Here is a 25,404-nt window from a genome sequence, read left to right on the forward strand (position 1 = left end):
TCTGTACCAAGCGCGGATTTAGGCGTGACACCCGTTATTTTTGTCCCAAATGTCCTGGCAATCCTGGTCTTTGTATTGGTGAATGTTTTGAACGCTTCCACACACACGTTAATTATTAGTGTAGGGTGAAACATTTCACAGGCTAGGCACACTCACACAGGGTCTCCCAAGATGCCATCGCATTTTGAGAGACCCAAACCTGGAACCGAAAAGTTGAAGTTACAGTTCACAGTTACAAAAAAAAGTGTTAAAAAAAAAAAAAAAAAAGTAAAAAATAAAAACACACAAAAAAATATAAAATAAAAAAACCAAAAATAGTTGTCGTTTTATTGTTCTCTCCCTCTCTATTCTCTCTCTATTGTTCTGCTCTTTTTTACTGTATTCTATTCTGCAAAGTTTTATTGTTGTTATGTTTTTTCATGCTTGCTTTTCAGGTATGTAATTTATTTTACTGTTTTCAGGTACGCCATTCAGCTGTTGCGCGGACTTATTTATCTTGACAGCAACAGCGTTTGCTCCCACGATATATAAAGCCGCGACTCCAGTGCTGTAGGAGGTGATTTCACCACCACAGTTAAAAAAAAGAGCATATATGCCGAAGCATGCGGGCAGCAGGGGCGGAGGAGCGATTTTGCTCCTAATGCCGCGTACATACGGTTGACATTCCTACGGAGGCTTTCCCGTGGAAAAGTCTGACCATGTGTACACGGCATAGAAAAGTCCGACCGTGTGTACGCGGCATAGAAAAGTCCGACCGTACGCGGCATAACTTTTTTGCGGGAGGATGCCCCCATGCTTTGGCATATATATATATTTTAGGCACAGGTTGCGTTAAAAAATGTTTTATTTTTTACTATGTTTTTTTATAGGTATTTGCTTTGCAGGTATGGTATGATCTTACTGTTATACTGGAATGTTACTTTGTTTTAATGTTAACCATCATTTGCTTAGCAGGTACGCCATTCAGTTGCAGTGCGGATTTATTTAGCGTGACAGCAACAGCGTTTGCTCCCACGATATATAAAGCCGCGACTCCAATGCTGTAGGAGGTGATTTCACCACTACAGTTCAAAAAAGAGCATATATGCCGGAGCATGGGGGCATTAGGGGCGGAGGAGCGATTTTGCTCCTAATGCCGCGTACATACGGTTGACATTCCTACGGAGGCTTTCCTGTGGAAAAGTCTGACCATGTGTACACGGCATAGAAAAGTCCGACCGTGTGTACGCGGCATAGAAAAGTCCGACCGTACGCGGCATAACTTTTTTGCGGGAGGATGCCCCCATGCTTCGGCATATATAAATGGTGCATGTATGCCCATCATTAGAAGTGGGTGGATGAAGGGAGGTATTCTAATGGTGGGCATACCCACCGATCAATCTTTTTTTTGTTCAGCCAACAGACTGCATGAAAAAAAAAAAGATTACAATACATGTCCAACAAGAACCATCAACGTACTGGTATGTTGCAGGACTTTGAATGGTTATACCAGAATGATGCCTGCGGGTTTAGGCATCATCTTGGTATCATTCTTTTCAGCCAGCGGTCGGCTTTCATGTAAAAGCAGTCCTAGCGGCTAATTAGCCTCTAGACTGCTTTTACATTCAGTGGGAGGGAATGTCCCCCCCCCCAGATATAAACGGCGCCATTGAGAATATGGGAAAGCATTTTATCACACCGATCTTGGTGTGGTCAGATGCTTTGAGGGCAGAGGAAAGATCTAGGGTCTAATAGACCCCATTTAAAAAAAAAAAAGAGTACCTGTCACTAACTATTGCTATCATAAGGGATATTTACATTCCCTGAGATAACAATAAAAATGGTAAAAAAATAAATAAATGGAAGGAACAGTTAACAAATAAAATAAAAAAAGCGAAATAAATATATAAAAAAATAAAAAAATAAAAAAAAGCATCCCTGTCCCCCCCTGCTCTTGCGCAAAGACGAACGCAAGCGTCGGTCTGGAGTCATATGTAAACAGCAATTGCACCATGCATGTGAGGTATCACCGCGAAGGGCAGATCGAGGGCAGTCATTTTAGCAGTAGACCTACTCTGTAAATCTAATGTGGTAACCTGTAAAGGCTTTTAAAGGCTTTTAAAAATGTATGTAGTTTGTCGCCACTGCGCGTTTGTGCGCAATTTTAAAGTATGTCGTGTTTGGTATCCATGTACTCGGCCTAAGATCATAATTTTTATTTCATCAATAATTTGGGCAATATAGTGTGTTTTAGTGCTTTAAAATAAAAAAAAGTGTATTTTTTCCCCAAAAAATGCGTTTGAAAAAACGCTGCGCAAATACTGTGTGGAAATTTTTTTTGCAACACCTACCATTTTAATCTGTAGGGCCTTTGCTTTAAAAAAATATATAATGTTTGGGGGTTCAACTTTACTTTCTTGCAAAAAAATAATATGTTTTTATGTAAACAAACAGTGTCAGAAAGGGCTTTTTCTTCAAGTGGTTAGAAGAGTGGGTGATGTGTGACATAAGCTTCTAATTGTTGTGCATAAAATGCCAGGACAATTGAAAACCCCCCCAAATGACCCCATTTTGGAAAGTAGACACCCCAAGCTATTTGCTGAGAGGCATCTTAAGTCCATGGAATATTTTAGATTTTGACCCAAGTTGCGGGAAATATAAATATATATATATATATATATTTTTTTTTGCGCAAAGTTGTCACTAAATGATATATTGCTCAAACATGCCATGGGCATATGTGGAATTACACCCCAAAATGCATTCTGCTGCTTCTCCTGAGTACGGGGATACCACATGTGTGAGACTTTTTGGGAGCCTAGCCGCGTACGGGACCCCAAAAACCAATCACCGCCTTCAGGCTTTCTAAGGGTGTAAATTTTTGATTTCACTCCTCACTACCTATCACAGTTTCGAAGGCCATAAAATGCCAAAATAGCACAAAAAAACCCCAAATGACCCCATTTTGGAAAGAAGACACCCCAAGGAAACTGCTGAGAGGCATGTTGAGTCCATTGATTTTTTTTTTTTTTTGTCCAAAGTGATTGAATAATGAGAAAAAAAAAAAAAAAAGAAAAATGTGTCACTAAATGATATATTGCTCACACATGCCATGGTTATATGTGGAGTTGCACCCTAAAATACATTCTGCTGCTTCTCCTGAGTACGGGGATACCACATGTTTGGGACTTTTTGGGAGCCTAGCCGCGTACGGGACCCCGAAAACCAAGCACCGCCTTCAGCATTTCTAAGGGCGCAAATTTTTGATTTCACTCCTCACTACCTATCACAGTTTCGAAGGCCATAAAATGCCAAAATAGCACAAAAAAACCCCAAATGACCCCATTTTGGAAAGTAGACACCCCAAGCTATTTGCTGAGAGGCATGTTGAGTCCATGGAATATTTAATTTTTTTGCCCCAAGTGATTGAATCATGACCAAAAAAAATTAAAATAAAAAAATGTACAAAACATTGTCACTAAATGATATATTTCTCACACATGCCATGGTTATATGTGGAATTGCACCCCAAAATACATTCTGCTACTTCTCCTGAGTACGGGGATACCACATGTGTGGGACTTTTTGGGAGCCTAGCCGCGTATGAGACCCCGAAAACCAAGCACCGCCTTCAAGATTTCTAAGGACATAAATTTTTGATTTCACTCACACAAATCTTGAAGGCAGTGCTTGGTTTTCGGGGCCCCGTACGCGGCTAGGCTCCCAAAAAGTCCCACACATGTGGTATCCCCGTACTCAGGAGAAGCAGCAGAATGTATTTTGGGGTGCAATTCCACATATAACCGTGGCATGTGTGAGAAATATATCATTTAGTGACAACGTTTTGTATTTTTTTTTTTTTGGTCATTATTCAGTGACTTGGGGCAAAAAAATTAAATATTCCATGGACTCAACATGCCTCTCAGCAAATAGCTTGGGGTGTCTACTTTCCAAAATGGGGTCATTTGGGGGGGTTTTGTGCTGTTTTGGCATTTTATTGCCTTCGAAACTGTGATAGGTAGTGAGGAGTGAAATCAAAAATTTATGCCCTTAGAAATCCTGAAGGCGGTGATTGGTTTTCGGGGTCCCGTACGCGGCTAGGCTCCCAAAAAGTCCCACACATGTGGTATCCCCGTACTCAGGAGAAGCAGCAGAATGTATTTTGGGGTGCAATTCCACATATAACCGTGGCATGTGTGAGAAATATATCATTTAGTGACAACGTTTTGTATTTTTTTTTTTTTGGTCATTATTCAGTGACTTGGGGCAAAAAAATTAAATATTCCATGGACTCAACATGCCTCTCAGCAAATAGCTTGGGGTGTCTACTTTCCAAAATGGGGTCATTTGGGGGGGTTTTGTGCTGTTTTGGCATTTTATTGCCTTCGAAACTGTGATAGGTAGTGAGGAGTGAAATCAAAAATTTATGCCCTTAGAAATCCTGAAGGCGGTGATTGGTTTTCGGGGTCCCGTACGCGGCTAGGCTCCCAAAAAGTCCCACACATGTGGTATCCCCGTACTCAGGAGAAGCAGCAGAATGTATTTTGGGGTGCAATTCCACATATGCCCATGGCATATGTGAGAAATATATCATTTAGTGACAACGTTTTGTAAAAAATTTTTTTTTTTTTTTTTTTGGTCATTATTCAATCACTTGGGGCCATAAAATTAAATATTCCATGGACTCAACATGCCTCTCAGCAAATAGCTTGGGGTGTCTTCTTTCCAAAATGGGGTCATTTGGGGGGGTTGTGTGACATCTTGGCATTTTATGGCCTTCAAAACTGTGATAGGTAGTGATAGGTAGTGAGGAGTGAAATCAAAAATGTATGCCCTTAGAAATCTTGAAGGCGGTGCTTTGTTTTCGGGGCCCCGTACGTGGCTAGGCTCACAAAAAGTCCCACATATGTGGTATCCCCGTACTCGGGAGAAGCAGCAGAATGTCTTTTGGGGTGCAATTCCACATATAACTATGGCATGTGTGAGCAATATATCATTTAGTGACAACTTTGTGCAAAAAAAAATCAGTTTGTCATATTCCCGCAACTTGTGTCAAAATATAAAATATTCCATGGACTCGACATGCCTCTCAGCAAATAGCTTAGGGTGTCTACTTTCCAAAATGGGGTCATTTGGTTTTTTTTTTTGCTATTTTGGCATTTTATGGCCTTCGAAACCTTGATAGGTAGTGAGGAGTGAAATCAAAAATGTGTGCCCTTAGAAATGCTGAAGGCGGTGCTTGGGTTTTGGGGCCCCGTATGCGGCTAGGCTCCCAAAAAGTCCCACACATGTGGTATCCCCGTACTCAGGAGAAGCAGCAGAATGTATTTTGGGGTGCAATTCCACATATAACCATGGCATGTGTGAGAAATATATCATTTAGTGACAACTTTTTGTAAACATTTTTTTTTTTTTTTTTTTTCGTCATTATTCAATCACTTGGGACAAAAAAATTAAATATTCAATGGACTCAACATGCCTCTCAGCAGTTTCCTTGGGGTGTCTACTTTCCAAAATGGGGTCATTTGGGGGGGTTTTGTACTGCCTTGCCATTTTAGCACCTCAAGAAATGAGATAGGCAGTCATAAAATAAAAGCTGTGTAAATTCCAGAAAATGTACCCTAGTTTGTAGACGCTATAACTTTTGCGAAAACCAATAAATATACGCTTATTGCGATTTTTTTTACTAAAGACATGTGGCTGAATACATTTTGGCCTAAATGTTTGACTAAAATTTAGTTTATTCGATTTTTTTTACTTTTTGTTATAAGAAAAATCATTTTTTTTCAAAATTTACGGTCTTTTTGCGTTTATATCGCAAAAAATAAAAATCGCAGAGGCGATCAAATACCATCAAAATAAAGCTCTATTTGTGGGAAGAAAAGGACGCAAGTTTCGTTTCGGTACAACATTGCATGACCGCGCAATTACCAGTTAAAGCAGCGCATTGCCAAATTGTAAAAACACCTCTGGTCTTTAGACAGCGTATTGGTCCGGAGCTTAAGTGGTTAAATAGTTTTTTTCCTGCAAGAACTCATCCATGTGGTCTTTTATTAAACGTTCCAGTATCTTCCCAACTATAGAAGTTAGACTAACAGGTCTATAGTTACTTGGTAAAGACTTTGTTCCCTTTTTAAATATAGGCACCACATTGGCTCTACGCCAATCCAGTGGTACTATTCCTGTCATTAATGAGTCCCTAAATATTAGATACAGTGGCTTTGAAATGAGAGCTCAACTCACCTAGGATCCGTGGGTGGATGCCATCTGGTCCAGGTGCTTTATCCACCTTTATTCTGTCTAAATATTTCTGGACCATATCACTTTTGAGCCATTGTGGATTTGGGGCTGTGTCACTCCCACCCCCATTTTGGACATGAGCTCCCCCATGCTCCATTGTATACACAGAGCTGAAGAAAGCATTTAATAAATTTGCCTTCTCTTTGTCCCCAGTCACCCACTCTAGATTATTTTGTAAAGGGCCTACATGCTCAGACTTCACCTTTTTACTATTAATATATTTAAAGAATTTTTTGGGGTTTGTCCTACTATCTTTTGCAATCTGTCGTTCATTTTGAATTTTTGCATCCTTGATTTCCTTTTTACATATCCTGTTATATTCTTTGTAACATTTAAACAACACTAGTGTTCCTTCATTTTTATATTTTTTAAAAGCTACTTTCTTATTGTTTATAGCTTTTTTAACTTTGTCCGTGAGCCACATAGGTTTTATTTTTAGCCTTTTAAACTTATTGCCCATGGGAACATACTTTGCAGTGAGGTTCCACACAGTCTTTTTGAAAAATTCCCATTTCTGTTCTGTGTTCATCTGTGTCAATAGTCCCTCCCAGTCCAAGTCCTGGAGAGCAGCCCTCATCCTTGGAAAATTTGCTCTCTTAAAATTTAGTGTTTTAATATTTCCTGTATGTATTTCCTGCTTATAGTTAACATTAAATGAAATCATGTTATGATCACTGCTACCCAGGTGTTCCTTTATCTGAACATTAGTAATAAGCTCTGCATGGTTTGAGATTATCAGGTCCAACAGAGCATCATTCCTAGTTGGGGCCTCAATAAACTGCACCATAAAATTGTCCTGCAATAGGTTTTTAAATTTTTGTCCTTTAACTGTCCCAGAAGTGCCATTAATCCAGTCAATTTCTGGGTAGTTAAAATCCCCCATTATTATCACCGTCCCAGACGATGAGAAAACTGCCATTTTTTATATTGGTCGTGAGAACCTGTTGTGTGTATGCTCCCTAGCAGTTTTCAGTACGAAAAAACTGCCTGCAAAAAAATTGAAACCAGCTCTCTTTTTTCTCGTCATGTTTCCCATCAGTTTTTTTCTCGTCACGAAAAACGGTTGTGTGTATGCTTTTCCGAGGGGAAAAAAAAAAGAGATTTTTAATACAGCTTACCTGTAAAATCTTTTTCTTGGAGTACATCACGGGACACAGAGCGGCATTCATTACTATATGGGTTATATGGAGTACCTTCAGGTGTAGACACTGGCAATCTCAAACAGGAAATGCCCCTCCCTATATAACCCCCTCCCATAGGAGGAGTACCTCAGTTTTGTAGCAAGCAGTATGCCTCCCAAAATGGTCCTCAAAAAAGAGGGGTGGGAGCTCTGTGTCCCGTGATGTACTCCAAGAAAAAGATTTTACAGGTAAGCTGTATTAAAAATCTCTTTTTCTTTATCGTACATCACGGGACACAGAGCGGCATTCATTACTATATGGGATGTCCCAAAGCAATGCTTACAATGAGGGGAGGGAGAACATCTCCAAGACAAAAGGATTTAATTTAGAGATATACTCAAATCATAATAAATCCAACTTAGTTGAGAAAAATAAAATTTTTAAATTTAACTCGAACAAGAGGAGCCCCCGGAATCCGAGGGTCTCAAACTGCAGCCTGCAGCACTGCCTGCCCGAAGGCAGTATCAGTATTCCTTCTTACGTCCAACTTGTAGAATTTTGTAAACGTGTGGACAGAAGACCAGGTTGCCGCCTTGCAAACTTGAGCCATAGAGATCTGGTGGTGTGCTGCCCATGGCTCTAGTAGAATGAGCCTTTAATGATACTGGAGGAGGCAACCCTTTCAAGCCGTAGGCCTGAGTGATTAATTGCTTAATCCACCTAGAAATGGTGGACTTTGCAGCTGCCTGCCCCTTCTTGGGCCCATCCGGTAGAATGAACAGCACATCTGTCTTCCGGATCTTCTTTGTAGCTTTAAGATAGGCCTTCATGGCCCTGACAATATCCAAGGTATGCAGCAACCCTTCCTTTCTGGAAGTAGGTTTAGGGAAGAAGGATGGTAATACCAAATCCTGGTTCAAATGAAAACTGGATATGACCTTCGGAAGGAAGGAAGGATGAGGGCGGAGAACGACCCTGTCCTTATGAAAAACAAGATATGGTTCCTTACAGGATAAGGCTGCCAGCTCCGAAACTCTTCTTGCGGAAACTATGGCAACCAAAAATACTAACTTCCTTGTCAGTAGAACCAAAGGAATATCAGCCAACGGCTCAAACGGTTGTTTCTGTAAACTTGACAGAACAAGATTTAAATCCCACGGACAAAGCGGGGATTTAACTGGAGGTCTAATACGTAAGACCCCTTGAAGGAAGGTCTTAACCAGCGAGTGGGTGGCCAGCGGCCGCTGAAACCACACTGACAGAGCAGAAATCTGTCCTTTGATTGTGCTTAATGCCAATCCTTTATCCACTCCTAGCTGGAGAAAACTTAATACTCTATCGATGGTAAATTTGCGAGAAAGCCATCGCTTGGACTCACACCAGCCTACATAGGCCTTCCAGACCCTGTAATAAATCACCCTAGAGACCGGTTTCCTGGCTCTGATTAGGGTAGAGATTACTTTCTGAGACAGACCTCTACCCCTGAGAATCAGGGATTCAGCTTCCAGGCCGTCAAATTTAGATGCCGTAAGGCAGGGTGGAGGATCGGACCTTGCGATAGCAGGTCTGGCCGTAGAGGAAGAGTCCAAGGGTCTCCCACTACCATCCTTAAGATTAGTGAGTACCATGCCCTTCTGGGCCATGCTGGAGCTACCAGGATGACTGGTATGTGCTCCACCCGGATCCTGCGCAGCAGGCGGGGTAGTAACTGGAGCGGGGGAAACGCATAAAGAAGTTTGAACTGATGCCAAGGGCAAACCAACGCATCGGTTCCGCAGGCCATCGGATCCCTTGAGCGGGACATGAACCTGTCTAGTTTCTTGTTGAGTCTCGATGCCATGATATCCACGTCCGGCACTCCCCATCTTTGGCAGAGTGCTTGAAAGACTAGTGGATGCAGAGACCATTCCCCCGGCCATAGAGTCTGGCGGCTTAAGAAGTCCGCCTGAAAGTTGTCCACTCCTGGAATGAATATTGCCGATATGCAGGGCACATGAGCCTCTGCCCATAGAAGAATCAAGCTCACCTCTCTCTGAGCGGCTTGACTCCTGGTTCCCCCTTGGTGATTTATGTATGCCACGGCCGTGGCATTGTCTGATTGAATTCTCACCGGGAACCCCTGCAATTTTGACGTCCAAGCCCTGAGGGCTAGTCGAGCAGCTCTGAGCTCCAAGATGTTGATGGGCAACTGCTTCTCTGGCTTTGCCCAAGTACCTTGGCGAGTGCAACCATCCAAAATTGCTCCCCAGCCCGTCAGGCTGGCGTCTGTGGTCACTATCTTCCAAGCCACTGGGCTGAAAGACCTCCCCTTCAGTAGATTCTGAGGGTCTAACCACCAACACAGACTTTGTCGGACTCTTGATGAGAGCGGCAACGGGATATCCAAGGCCTGTGGCCTTCTGCTCCATGCTGACAGGATGGCTGCCTGTAGGATGCGAGTGTGGCTCTGGGCGTATGGTACCGCCTCGAATGTGGCCACCATCTTGCCTAGTAACCTCATACATAGGCGAATAGTCGGTTCTTTCTTGCTTAGAACCAGTAGGATTAATTCCTTGATGGCTTTTACCTTCCTCAGAGGTAGGAACACTCCTTGTTGTTCTGTGTCTAATCTCATGCCGAGATATTCCAACTGCTTTGTGGGCTGGAAAGCTGACTTTTCTCGATTTAGGACCCAGCCGAACCTCTCGAGGTATTGGACCGTGAGGGCCACTGCTCGCTCCAAGCCGGGAGACGAGTGATCTATGACTAGGAGGTCGTCCAGGTATGCTAGGATCGTGACCCCTTGGATCCTTAGTTTGGCTAGGATTGGAGCTAGGACCTTCGTGAACACCCGGGGGGCCGTAGCCAACCCGAAGGGAAGCGCCACGAATTGGAAGTGACGCGAAGCCACCATGAAGCGTAGATATCTTTGATGTGGCTGATAAATTGGAACATGAAGGTAGGCATCCTTTATGTCTATGGACGCCATGAAGTCGTCCTTCTGGAGTGTGGCAGCTGCTGACCGCACGGATTCCATCCGAAATGAGCGGATCTTTAGATATGCATTTACCATCTTTAGGTCCAAAATTGGCCTGACATCTCCATTGGATTTTGGGATGATGAATAGGTTGGAGTAGAAACCCAGCCCCTGTTCCAGGACTGGTACCTCTACTATTACTTCCTGGGAAAGTAGATGATCTAATGCCGATCTTAATGCGGCTCCCTTTTCCGGATCGTTTGGAATCCTCGACTTCTGGAAATGAGGAGGAGGAAACCTTAGGAAATCTAATTTGTAGCCTGTGGCCACGGAAGACCGTACCCACTCGTCGGGAATGCTGGCTTCCCAAATCTCTGAAAAGAGTCGCAGCCTTCCCCCCACCTTCGTGGGTGGGGGCGCCCCTTCATAAGGTTGGCTTGGGGGCTGGTTTTGCTGGTTTGCGAAACCACTGCCTTTTGCCTCTAACAGCCTGTCCTTGTGATCTGCTGTTGAAGCCGAAGTTTGCTTTTGCAGGAGGCCGTCGATACTGCTTGGCATTAGAGGGCCCCTGCCCAGGGGAATACTGTCGTTTAAACGCAGGTCCCTGAACCTTCTTCTTAGTTGGCAAGAGAGTACTCTTGCCGTTTGGCCTGAATGTATTTATCTAGGTCTTCTCCGAAGAGTCGTCCTCCATGGAAGGGGAACCCTACCAGGAGCTTCTTGCATGGGGGCTCAGCCTCCCAGCTTTTTAACCATAAGAGTCTTCTCATATGGATAAGGGATAACGATAAACGTGACGCTTGCTGGATAGAATCCTTGATTGCGTCTACCGTAAAACATATGGCCTTAGGGACATCCGAAAATTTTTCTGCCTGCTGGGCCGGAATAAGTTTAAGCATCTGCTTAAATTGATCCGATAATGCTTGAGCGACCCCAATCGCAGCCACAGCTGGCTGTACTACTGCCCCTGCAGTAGTGAAGGAGTTCTTAAGTAGTGCTTCCAAGCGCTTATCAACTGGATCCTTGAACACCTGTATGTTTTCTACAGGGCATGTTAACGATCTGTTAACACATGAGATGGCTGCGTCCACTGCAGGAGTAGCCCATCTTTTGGAAAATTTTTCTTCCATAGGATATAGGACAGAGAACCTTTTAGGTGGTAAGAAGATCTTATCTGGCTTGTTCCAATCTTGGAACAAAATTCCCTCTAATAGAGGATGGATCGGAAACACAGCATTGCTTTGAGGCGCCCTCAGTGAGCCCAAAGCTGAAACCGTCGATACCTGGAGATCTGGTACTGGCAAGTTGAATGTCCTATGGACCAAGTCCGACAATCCTTGAATCCACCAGCTCTCCCTCAGGGAGACTGCCCCAGACTCCTCTGTATCCGGGTCTTCGATCCCTGAACCTACTTGGTCCGTGTCCAAGAGGTCGTCCAATTCCCCTGAGGAAAGGACCTCCTCTTCTGAGGGTCCGCGCTCGGGCGACGGAGATCTATTCCGCTTACTGCCCCGCATAGCTGCGGATATCATTTTTCCCATGCTTTTCTGCATCTCTTTTAAAGAGGTGAGTAATACCTCCTCCGTGACCATCTTAGGGTTGGACTGACCCGTGTCAGCTCCAGCCCCAGATCCCGATGGCCCCAAGGCTCCCTGTAGGGAAAACAGCGGCATACCATGGTACAATACCGAGGTACACCTGCTACCTATTGGTATTTGGAACTATAAAAGTTAATTGTCCAAACACCTGTTTGGGGGATAAAAAAATGCTTCCTCTCCCCTAGATGACTTTTTTTTTTTTTTTTTTTTTTTTTTGTTTTTGTTTCAAATCCAGGAAAGAAAAAACATTCTGTCCCCCTGAGTAGTATTGCAAAGAAAAACTATGAGATGGAAAAGAAACAGCCTATTTCTAGGCTTGACAAAACAGTCCTCTGAAGACTGCAATATCCTTTCTGGCCACTGTGTGTCCTCGGCGCCCCGTGCTGCCGCTCTGGTCTTTCTCCTCAGTTCCAAAGTATTGATGGAACAAACAAGGAAGGGCCGCCCCTTCCTTTAAGCCACTGACCCGCCCTTCCCCCCCAGCAACCTCAAACAGGAAATGCCCCTCCCGACAGGGGGAGGGGGGGGGGATTTTGGGAGGAAGGGACCTCTCTGTTCCAGCAAACTGCAGCCTGCAGCCTGGAACCATGAGGAGGTCAGCGTTTTGCCTGCTTGCAGGCTCTGAGGAGGAAGACTGAATGGAGCATCGCCTGGAGGCCTGCAGGTAAGCAAAGCTCTCTGACACACACATATATTTTTATATAACACAGGCCCCACTCAATGCTTTTCCAACACTACAAGGGAGGTCACATCTTATGGGGAATAATACATAGAGAGCCATCCTATCTTTATGATATGTGACTAGTTTGCCAGATGCAGTGCATAACTTTAGGCATGTCCCCTGTGACCCCCCAGAAAAAAACCTGCTAAGAACCAAGTTCCGCAAGTTTTCCCCTCACTTACCTGCTCCATGCCGCAGGACTTTGCCAAGCAAGAGGCCCAATCTTCCCCCATCTCCGTGGGGATGTCTAGACCTTCAGGCCCTGGGTTCCTATGAAGGATCCACTGTCCTGGGCCCATATAGCACCCTGGCAACAGAAAACTTTAGGTACCCAAAGGTTTCTAAGTTCTGGGCCCAGGGTCCAGCTCTCTAAAAAGAAAAGCATTATGGGCTATACCCCAAGGGTTTGGGGTCCGGTTACTGACCACTTTAGCGCTGAGGCTTTTTTGGACAGAACCGGTAGCTCACCTAATCCCAAGGATGCGGAGGCAAGCTAAACCATGACTAACACCTAAGACACTGGCGTAAAAACTGAGGTACTCCTCCTATGGGAGGGGGTTATATAGGGAGGGGCATTTCCTGTTTGAGATTGCCAGTGTCTACACCTGAAGGTACTCCATATAACCCATATAGTAATGAATGCCGCTCTGTGTCCCGTGATGTACGATAAAGAAAAATGTGCATGCTCAGAATCAAGTATGCAGCCAAAAAGGTGGTGCCATTTGAAAGAAACGTCCCCTTTATAGTCCCGTCGTACGTCACCACGCTTTGGTCAGACATTTTTTGCATGAACGTGTGTATGCAAGTCAGGCTGGAGAGAAATCACGTTGGGAAAAAACGTTTTTTTCCTGCCGAGAAAAATAGTCCTGTGTACGAGGCATTACACTTGCACAAAGTCAGGGATTTTGTAGCATTAGCGTCAGGTGTATGTATAACCAATTATACCAAGCAGGTGCTAATGATTATCAATTTTATAATTTGTTTTTTAACCTGTCATTAACTGGAACAGAAAAAGCAGTGTAGGAGGCTTAAAACTGGGCGAGGAACAGCCAAACTCAGCTACCAAGGTGAGGTTGTGGAAGACCATTGCATGTCACAGGTCATACACCATAGCAAGACTGAGCACAGTATCAAGACACAAGGTAGTTATATTGCATCATCCATGTCTGTCCCAGGCAAACATTTTAAAGCAGACTAGGCTGGGGTGCGCTGTTTAAGCTCTTTTGAAGAAACACAAAGAAAACGGACAACACTGAGGACCACAGACCGTGGTCCGCCAAAGAAACTGCAGCAGAGGAAGACACATCATGCTTACTTCCCTTAAACAAACATCGAAAGATGTCCATCAGCACAGAACTGGAGAAAACTAGTGGGACCCAGGTACACCCCATCTACTGTCCAGAGAAGAGGTCTTCATGCAAGAATTGCAAGCAAAAAGCTATACCTCCGACGTGGAAACAAGTCTTAGCGACTCAACTATGTATGGAAATAGAACGACTGGGGTGCAGAAAAATGGCAGCAGATGCTCTTGACTGAGGAGTCAAAATGTGAAATATTTGGCTGTAGCAGGAGGCAGTTTGTTTGCCGAAGGGCTGGAGAGCGGTACAATTAGTGTCTCCAGGCAACAGTGAAGCATAGTGGAGGTTCCTTGCAAGTTTGGGAAATAGTCAGGATAAATGGTGTCCTCAATGCCAAGAAAGACAGGCAGATGATTATCCATCATGCCATACCATTAGGGAGGCATGAGATTGTCCCCAAGTGTATTCTGCACCAGGACAATGACCCCAAAACTTACAGCCAATGTCACCAAGAACTATCTTCTTTTTTTTTTTTTTTACACAGAAGAACGAGTCGTCCTACATCCACAAAAGATCTGTGGTCAGTTTTGCCAAGATGTTTGCAACAACCTACCTGCCGAGTTCCTTCAAAAACTGTGTGCAAGTGTACAAAGGGTGGTTACACCAAATATTGACTTGATTTGGATTTCTATTCTGTAAATTTAGTTTTCCATTTTGTTTGATAAAAAATAAAATACTAACACGATTTCTGAAAGCATTCTTAATTTACAGCATTTTCCCACACCTGCCTAAAAAACTTTTGCACAGTAGTGTATATCACAATAAAGTCACACCACTGTGATATTTTAATCAGCAGACTTTGTTGGTTACATTTTTCAGTAAGTAGAAGGAGTATGCAAATTGCATAAATGTTGCATTGGGAAAAAATTACAGCTCATGCATTTTCTTTCACATTTTTTACCATTTCCACAAAAATACAGGGAAATAGAAATATATGTATCCAAATTCGCTACCAAATCAAAGCCTTATCTGTCCTAAAAAAATCTAAGATTGTATGGCACTAAATAAGTTTAAAGGCCAAGCTCACCTTTGTTCACTTTTTTTTTCTAAATTCCAGCTCCTCTATGTACCAATATAGCAAGAATGTACTGTCTTTGCAAAAATAGCAAAGCTTTCTTTTAAATTTACAGACACTTACTTCACTTGTCCTCATCCATGTTTCCACACATATCCATTGCTTCTGCCTTACTTCCTGGTCAGGCTTTAGGTCAGGGATATGCAATTAGCGGACCTCCAGCTGTTGCAGAACTACAAGTCCCATGAGGCATAGCAAGACTCTGACAGCCACAAGCATGACACCCAAAGGCAGAGGCATGATGGTACTTGCAGTTTTGCAACAGCTGGAGGGCCACCAATTGCATATCCCTGCTTTAGGTCATGATACAAGAAAGAAGTTGACCAGCTGACTTCATTACCACACATCCTGTATCATACACCCTCCTACCTAGCCACCCATTCCTTGCTGCCTGTTTTTTTTAAATAAAATGCAATCAGTGATCACCCTTCTCACTAAATACACAAAATATAAATAAGATTGTATAGTGTATGGCGACCTTTATACACCTAAAGTTACTAGTGGTGCTTTCAGTGCCATTAATTGTTAACGGCACACCTAACACAGAAGCAAACACACATTTAGCCATGTGAAAAAACAGATGGCAAGTGCTGCAAACATGCAACCCACAAAATGCCAAAATGTCCCATAAACCATATGTAGTTCAGCCCATTGAAATCAATAGGCTGCCCTATGCGTGTCAAAGGAAACACAAACCGGAAAATGTGCACTCCTACTATGCTAGGTATGAATGGGGTCTGAAAGTGAAACTGGTGCGGTAACATTTACATCTGTGCGTTTCCTTGCATTTCAGAAATGCGCTGCACCAAAAATCACAGTAAAAAAAAACAATAAAAAAAAATAAGAAAAAAACCACACACACACACACACACACACACACCAAGCCGAGCTCTTAAAAAGGAAAGAAAAAGAAGAAGGTTTGAAGCTTCTTTGGGGCGATTGTTGTGTGTAGGGTGGCCCATTCAGGTGGATGGGCTGTTCTATGTGCAATGAGTGAAAATGCTCCAAAACGAGATGCAATCATACACCTGGGAGTGGGTGGTAGGTAGGAGGGTGGATGATGCAGGATGTGTGCTAATGAGGGCAGCTGGTAAACTCCTTCCTGTGTCATGAACTAAAGCCAGACCAGGAAGTAAGGCAGAAGCAATGGATATGTTTGTAAACATGGAGGACAAGCAAAGCAAGTGACTGTAGATTTAATGGACAGCTTTGATATTTTTGGTACATAGGGGAGCTGGAATTTTTTTTTTTTTGAAGTGTTGCAAAGGGTAAGGGTTACACCCTCTATTATGTTTTTACTGTTGTCTGTGTCGCCTTTTGGGAGATTAGCCATATATCCATTTGTTCCAGTGACCAGAATTTTAGCGGTGTCCCTAGAAGAGCTGTGGGGAAATCTTCAAAAAATATACCAAGAACAAATGTCCAAGAGAGTAAACTCTCTAATATTGAGAGTTTTGCTCTACCTTTTGTGTCTCTGGCACAGGAAGTGACTGGAGATTTCCCCAATGGTACATAGATAGAAAAAAAATACAAATTAGCAGGAGTTTTAACCCTTCCCTACTTTATCCAAAACAGAAAAAAATAAAAGTTTTAGTTATAGATACATGTTAAGACATTTGGAACAACTGCTTTGTTAATGTACTAACTACACTGAGCTCCATAAAATATACCAAAAGTGCTTCTATCAGAGAGAGATAAATGTAATGCCTGTAGGTGCTCTGTGAATTGAAACACAATCTCATAACCAAAATGAAGGCAAAGGGCAATGCATTCTCCATGTCGATTCCGGTCCATTAAAAGCAGCTTGACAAAAGAAATCCTTCCATTAAAGAAAATAATCAACTTGTAGTAGACCCTGCTAATTCTTGTGCTCATGGCAGTTAAGAAATGCAACCCCCTATGGCAGATAATCAAAGAGGTAGAAAGGATGCTGAATTTCTATGTTTAATATCAAAACTGTCTTGTCTCCTGTGAAAGCCATTTAACCCCCCATCAGTTAAACCATTTGCCTTGGAGGCCAACAGAAAAAAAAAAGGGTTCGTTATTCTTTGAGCATCTCTTATTGCAAGCCAGAACAAATAAAGTAGCACTTGCAGGGTTTATTTAGGTCCCTGATTTTATTTAATGCTGCAAGCAATTTTTTGAAAGTGGTCACAAAAAGACATTTATTTATGTTACACCATCTATAGACATGTTAAAAAAAAAAAAAGTTGAGATGCTTTCTTAAAAACCTGTTTCAGGTAGTAAAGCCAGCAGTAATAATACCAGAGTATGCAATATGCATAGAACAGCGTCAAAAAGCAAACTCATTTAAAAAAGAAATACTGTACTTATAGTGTATGTAAACCATAACAATTAAGTCATCTTAAACCTTCAGGTGGGAAAACTGATGCTCCTCTGCTTGTCTGTGCACTGGGGTGCCAGATGGATGGAGATTGCCCCCATCTCCCTATGTGTCAAACACATAGAGATTGACACATTTCACCCAAATGGAGTGTGACCAGAGTGAGGAGGGTCTAGGACAATGTTTCTCAACGTCAGTCTTCAAGGCATCCCTTATTTAAATATACAATAGAAAGCATTTTGTTTTATCCATTTGATAAGTGTCCTCTGCACAATTCTAGTGTTTATCTTGGATTACACAATGATTAGCCTTTGTGCTTTAGAGAAGATCCAAAAGTGGGGGTCGTTGAGTAATTTAGCAAAATACAATGGGAGAGCTGACCACACGATCACAAAAATGCTGTGCACAATGAGCAGCATATCTAGCAGTTCAAAAATTATGAAAATGTGCTTGTAATACACATACTGCTTATATATACATTCGATATAATAAGTCTACACCCTGTTAAAATGTCAGGTTTCTGTGATGAAAAATAAATAAATAATTTCAGAACTTTTTGCACCTTTAATGCGACCTAAAAAACTGTACAACTCAATTGAAAAACCAAACAAATCTTTTGGGGGAAGGGGGGAATAAAAAATAAAAATAATGTGGTTGCATAAGTGTGCACACCCTCTTATAACTAGGGATGTAGCCGTGTTCAGAATTAGGCAATTACATGCAAACTCATGTTAAATAGGAGTCAGTACACGTGTTCCATAAATTTAAAGTGCCTCTTATTAACCCCAAAAAAATTACGCTGTTCTAGTAGGTCTTTCCTAACATTTTCTTAGTCGCATCCTACAGCAAAAGCCATTGTCCGCAGAGAGCTTCCAAAGCATCAGAGGAATCTCATTGTTAAAAGGCATCAGTCAGAAGAAGGGTACAAAGAATTTCCAAGGCATTAGATATACCATGGAACACAGTGAAGACAGTCATCAAGTGGAGAAAATATGTCACAACAGTGACATTACCAAGAACTGTACGTTTCTTTAAAATTGATGAAAAGACAAGAAGAAAACTGGTCAGGGAAGCTGCCAAGAGACCTACAGCAACATTAAAGGAGCTGCAGAAAGATCTGGCAAGTACTGGCTGTGTGGTACACATATGAAAACAATCTCCCCTATTCTTCATATGTCTGGGTTATGGGTTAGAGTGGCAAAACAAAAGCCTTTTCTTAAGAACATCCAAGGTTGGCTAAAAATACATCTGAAGTCTCCCAAAAGCACGTGGAAAAACGTGTTATTGTCGGATGAAACCAAGGTTGAACTATCTGGTCATAATTCCAAAAGATATTTGGTGCAAAAACACTGTACATCACCAAAAGGACAGTTCCAAATACCAGTCAATATTGGAACAAAATTTGCAGGCTTCTGCTAGAAAGATGAACTTCATCTTTCAGCATGACAACGACCCAAAGCATACATCCAAATCAACAAAAGAATGGCTTCACCAGAAGAAGATTAAAGTTTTGGAATGGCCCAGCCAGAGCCCAGACCTGACTCCGATTAAAAATCTGTGAGGTGATCTGAAGAGGGCTGTGCACAATCGGACAGATTTGGAGTGTTTTTTTGCAAAGAATAGTGGCCAAATATTTCTAAGTCAAGATGTGCCATGCTGATACTCATACCCCAAAAGACTGAGTGCTGTAATAAAATCAAAAGGTGCTTTAACAAAGTATTAGTTTAAGGGTGTTCACACTTACGCAAGTATATTAACCATATTTAATCGGCATATAACGCGCACTTTTTTCCCCTTAAAATCAGGGGGAAATCGTGGGTGCGCGTTATACGCCGATTCACGCTTTCTGAGCGCCGCCGCCAACATATACCGAGTGCAGTACACTCGGCCACGGTCACGCCCTATGCCGCCTCCTAGCCTTTATGCAAGAGGAGCCAAGCCTGGCCGAGCCTAGCCGAGTGTACTGCGCTCGGTATATGTCGGCGGCAGCACTCAGAGACAGTGCGGGAGAACACCACCAAGGCCGCAGATGGACGCCGGACCGGACAAGGCCGCCGAGCATGACACTGACGAGGGGCATACAAACTGTAAGGAATTCATTTTTTTTCCTGAAATTTCCCTTCTAGACTTGGGGTGCGCGCTATACCCAGATAAATAAGGTATTTTATTTTTACTTCCCCCCCGCCACACTCTGTATTGCCATTATTTATACTGATAGTAGGTTAGAGCATTTAGCTTATATAAGTTTCAGGTGAAAATAACTTTGTCTGAATAAACATTAGCACAAGAGCGACTAGCAATAATCATTTTGTCAACATACATTTTGTCATGACACATTTTACTATGCTACCAAATGAGCATACATACAGACCTTAATTATTTGAGTGAGTGTTTGTGCGGAAGACTCAGCAACCATGGCTAGCAGCAAACATCTGTGCAGTTCCCTTATACTTGAGGCAATGGTGACTGAAAATGGAGTAAAGGATTGTTTATATTCACTTGCATCATCAGCAACAGAAAGAAACTGCTTTGATCCATCCAATATGGCAGAAAGGACTTGGAGTGCACAAGCACGAGTCTGAAAGCATAAAATAGGTTACTGAAATTTTTTTTTTATGTAAGGTAAATTATTATATAACATTTAGCCAAAAGACATACGTAATCAGTATAAAACTGGGTCGACCGTGGATGCTTTAGATAAATAAAAGTGATAAACCTTTAAATTGATCAAAAAAAAGATGGTATGCAACACTTTTGATGAAAACATATATAGCAAATTGAATTAAAAAAAATATAGCATATATGATTGTGACACTAGTCGTATTGTTGTTGAAGGTTATTAAAACGTACCTTTCCTTTTTAATCTGCAGCGCTTAAAATATATGGATGGGAACCTGGAGAAGTCCTTTACACAGCTGGTGTACAGACTCACTCCCACACCCCCAACAGAAATATAATTTCCTGCTTGTGCGATTGGCTCACTAGTTTTCCCAAAAGACTGCACTAAGTCACATTTTAGGCATCCTCTGCAACAAAATGTCAATTTGTTGAGATTCTCCTAATGGGTTCATCACTTCTAAAAGCATGCTGCCCATCAGAGCACTGCAAGTAAACATTTGATTATTAAAATAAAAAAAAGTCACTCCTATTCAGAATCAGTATCCGAAAGATATAGAAAAACAGCTTTTTCTTCAAAGAAACAGGAATCTGCAACAAAGTTTAACATATTTGCAATGTAAATTGATCACCCAGAGGGGATTGTTCTCCTGCCCCCCCCCCCCACCTCAACAAAAGTGGAGTTACTCTTTAAATTACAACTTAAACCTGAACTCCATCCAAAAGGAGAAGCTTGTTCGCCACCCCACCTTCCACATTTGGTACTTTTGGGGTGGGGGGTGCGGGTACCTGGTATGGATAGGTACCCACTCCCACTTTTGGGTAAGATCGCCGCCCACAGATCAATGACATTTACTTCCCCCTGCTACCTTCAGGGACACACAGAGGTCCAAGAAGATGGCGGAACCATTCAGAAAAAGCAGCGTGACTCGTGCACACGCAGTAGAAAACAGGCTGTGAAGCTGCAAGGCTTCACTTTCGGTTTCCCTTACTATAAATGCCCCTATAGCCGATTGACAAGTCGGCTAGGGGTGCGGAGGATCCCTAGACAGGCAAGTGTCCTTATATTAACCACTAGCTGCCCGCCCGCTGTAGTTTGATGGTGGTAGAATGGCTCCCCTGCGCAAATCACCGTAGCTGTACAGCAGCTGCTTTAATCCACATCCTGTCACACAAACCCACATCCTGTCAGGGGAGAGGAGACAGATCATGTGTTCCTAAAATATAGGAACACAGATCGGTCTCCACCCCCAGTCAGTCCCACCCCCCCCCCCCCCCTCACAGTTAGAACACACAGTAAGGGAACACATTTAACTCCTTGATCGCCCCATAGTGTTAACCTCTTCCCTGCCAGTGACATTTATACAGAAATCAGTGGCCATTTTTAGCTCCGATCGCTGTATAAAAATGTAAATGGTTTCAAAAAAGAAAATATGCCCATCTGCAGGTTTCATATTGAGAAAATATTCAGGATTTAGCCACTGGATAAGTTTGTTGATTTTTTTGATTCATAAGCCATGCATACCTTTGGAGAATAGTCTTTAAGTATAACTGTCATGAGAGACACAGATTGTGGACTTCCTAAACCAGGAATATCTGGAACAAAGGCTGACCAATAGCCATAAAGAACTTTCTTTTCAATGGACTTTATTGTAGATAGAAAGCAGGATATTGCCCCTTGACGAACTTTAGCTTGGAAAGACCTTTAGGAAAATAAAATAGCTTTTGTTATGTAGATCAAGCATGTACATTTCTGGCGTTGAGTTTTGATTGTAAATATAAAATCAAGCAAATTTTATCAGTTCTACACATACTGCAATTACATAAAGTGAATACAAATTCATAAAACTAGAGATATGACTTTAGTTCCTATACCAATTTCTTCATGCTCAGATCTTCATTTACCAAGCCCAAACAAATATGGTCATCGGTTGATTTTTTTTTCTTTGTAAGCTAAATCAATTCTCCAGTTTAATATATACAGCGACTGCTCTCCTCAACAGGTAACCGTTTACAAAATTCATATTACATCATAATGTTCATGTACTATATTCTAACATTATAAAAGTGTTTACAACATTAGGACTGTACCATAACAGCTCTCACACCTGATAAAGCCCCTAAGTAGGGGAAGGGGCCATTGGCGGCTGGCGTTTGTTTTTTGGTGGGGCGGAGAACAAAAAGCCCCCCCCCGCTCCATTGCTGGCACTAATGACGATCCCTGTACTTGCCTTTTCTTTTTTCAATCCGTGCTGGTCACGCGATCCTGCAGCCCTGTGCAATGGAGTGCTCAATAATGGCTGTAACTTCAGTGATGTCACCCAAAGGCTCCCATGGCCCAACCATTAGCAGTGCTTCCGCCTCTGTCCCGCAGAAGCTGCTCAGTGACACGGGAAAGCTGGAACTGCAGGATCACCCGACCAGATCGGAGTACACTTAAAATAGGCAAGTACACATCTCTTTTTATAAAAATGTTTGCATAAAATTTTAAAGCCTGCCATCCAACATTTGTCAACAAGTGTCCGATGGAGCATACAAAACGGTCCGATTTTCCGACAACAGCCTGTCATTACACAATTCCCGTTGGAAAATCCAAATCATGTGTACGAGGCTTTAGCCTTCTCAACTGTTTGAGAGACAGGACTAATCAACATCGCAATGCCTTACTTTGGGATGAGACATCAGAATAATTGTTACTAAAAGGTTTTTAAGTATTATTATGAAATTAGGACCCAAGTAAAAGCACTCCCACGTAAAAAGAAAGAAATAACAATAAGTACGTGTTTAAATTTACTAATACCTGTACTTCCAAAAAAGCTTAATTTTACTATACATCACGCTTAAATATATAACATTTTAAATAAAATACTAAAGAATGCCTTAAAGGCAGATTACAGCATTTAGTTAAAACAAGCATTTGCAAAGGTTTAGACCACTCCAAGACCAGGGCAGCACACAGATGAGGATGTTGCACAATTAAAAAACAAAGGATTAGGAGCACTAATGGAATGATTCTCTTCACTGCTGAACATGATTCCCATCGGCCACTGCTCGTCAGGTCAAATAGATGATTACAATGGCTAAAACAGCTTTGCAGCTAAACCAAAAGACCCAACATAAAAGTTAGGAAATAGAAAACATACAGAAATATATTGTACAAACAAACGGAAAACATACAGTACATATAAAAGGGTACAAACTTGCAAGACCACTAGAGTCCAACCAATTATTGATTACTTTAATAACATGTATGAACAACAAGTCTGAATAGTAACAGCAGTAATAATTATAAAACAAATTCTAATGCCGCGTACACACGGTCGTTTTTTGTGATGAAATAAAACGACGTTTTAAAAAACTTCATTTAAAATGACCGTGTGTGGGCTTTATGTCGTTTTTGGTCTTCTAAAAAACGACCTAAAAATGTTTTCGAACATGCTTCAATTTTTTTATGTCGTTTTTCAAAATGTCGTTTTTTGTGTCATAAAAAATGTTCATGTGTGGGCTAAAACGAAGTTTAAAACTACGTTTTTGAAACCCACGCATGCTCAGAAGCAAGTTATGACGCGAGCTTGAATGGAACAGAGTGCCGTCGTACGTGTTGTACGTAACCGCGTTTTGCTAGAGCATTTTGAAAAAACGATGGTGTGTAGGCAACGTAGTTTTTTAAAATGAAGTTTGAAAAACGTTGTTTTTTTGCATGAGAAAAAACGACATTTTTTGACAAGTCAAAAACGACCGTGTGTACGCGATACATAAACATCTGTCATATAAAAAAAAAAAAATGAACTTCTGGACAAATGCATATTGGAAATAGGGATGGGCGAATGGTTCTGCCCGCGCATAAGTTTGTATGCCTGTAAAGAGGCTAATTTTTTCAAGCGTTTAGAACAATACCACAGCAAAATTACATTTCTAAAGGAAAAAAGTAATTTAAACTGATTGCGGCTGTAATGAATTGTTGGGTCTCAGCAATACAGATAAATCTCATTGAAAATGGGCATGGGTCCCCCCCCCCCCCCCCCCCCCCCCAGTCCATTACTAGGCCCTTTGGGTCTGGTATGATTAGAGGGGAACCCCAAACAAAAAAAACAAAAAAAAAGCGATTAGATTTTTTTTGTTTTTCTTTATTCAAATAGTTACCGTGCCATCATCCATATACCATTTAAATGTAACCGTGTGTGTGTGTTTAGTATAACGAACTGAACGAGCTGAAGTTAGAAGCAGATTGGCTACCATGCACTGACAGTGCATTTGTCAAGCTACTAAAACAGTTGCAAACTAGAGGCCTACACTTCATTTGGATTACAGCATCCTAAACCACACCTGTCTTTGGAAACTGCTTGAAACGGTTCCCTGTTCTACAGATTTAGCATACCTTTAACTGGGGCACATGTTTATACATATAGCAACCAGTTGTTATGGTCATATACTGGTACATGCCCTATCAGCTAGTTTGCTGGGTTCTGGAATTCCCAGGGTGCTCTGGATATAAATTCAGACAGACTGAGGTGCCTGCGCTTGGGAAAGAATTACCATTTCTGTCGGTGACCTTATTGAGGAGCTTTTCCCCTATTTTCCTGGCCCTGCGACACTTGTACAAGTAATTTTGGGGAGTGGCTAGGATAGGAAGCCACAGACAGCAATATAAATGTGGTCAGAGATTCTAATCTTAAAGTGGAGTTCCACCCATAAATATAACATTACATCAGTAGTTTTAAAAAAAATTAATTAGTCCTTTATGAATTTTTTTTTTTTTAGATGCCTTGAAAGTGTTGTTGCTAGGCAGAATAGTTAATCTTCCCACTTCCTGCACCTAGGTGCTTAATGCTTCCTAACCTACACCGCACAGACTCCTGGGAATGTAGTGGGTGTAACTTTCCAGGAGTCTGTGCACTCCCCAGTCTCAAAGAATCATGTGACTTGGACAGCACAGGTGCTGAAACCTGATCTGACACTGCTTGTGCAGCACTGAGCATGTGCGAGATCTGCAAGGCTGAAATCCAGGAAGTCCTACAGTCTGGCTTCATGATGCCCACACTTAAGATGGCCCCAGTCAATTTCTATTTTATAAAGTGTCTAAATGCTGTAACAACCTAACAAAACGGACCTTAGTTTACAGACTAACTTTACTAGAATACATTAAGCTTGTGTATTACAGGGGTATTTATATTTAAAAGGTGAAATTGTGGCCGGAACTCCGCTTTAACTTACTTTATCAAACTGTTTCTGTCTGTATTTAAGTTGCAGAAATTTCCAATTATGACTTTTGCTTTTAGGAAGTCCTCCCTATAGGAAGACAGATGGCAGAAAAACCTGACAGAGGCTCTTTCCAT

General features: G+C 42.0%; 1 protein-coding gene across 1 annotated transcript in view; it reads right to left on the minus strand.

The window, feature by feature from the left end:
- HEATR6 (HEAT repeat containing 6) overlaps positions 1-25,404 on the minus strand; it is a 99,085-nt gene that overhangs the window by 34,680 nt on the left and 39,001 nt on the right. The window contains exons 9-10 of the mRNA XM_040337844.1: positions 21,594-21,771; positions 19,824-20,030 (exon numbers count right to left, since the gene is read on the minus strand). Of these exons, the coding sequence (XP_040193778.1) occupies positions 19,824-20,030; positions 21,594-21,771 (385 nt within the window). The remainder of the gene's footprint in view (positions 1-19,823; positions 20,031-21,593; positions 21,772-25,404) is intronic.

Source organism: Rana temporaria, chromosome 2, assembly GCF_905171775.1.
Source record: "Rana temporaria chromosome 2, aRanTem1.1, whole genome shotgun sequence".
Lineage (NCBI taxonomy): Eukaryota > Metazoa > Chordata > Amphibia > Anura > Ranidae > Rana > Rana temporaria.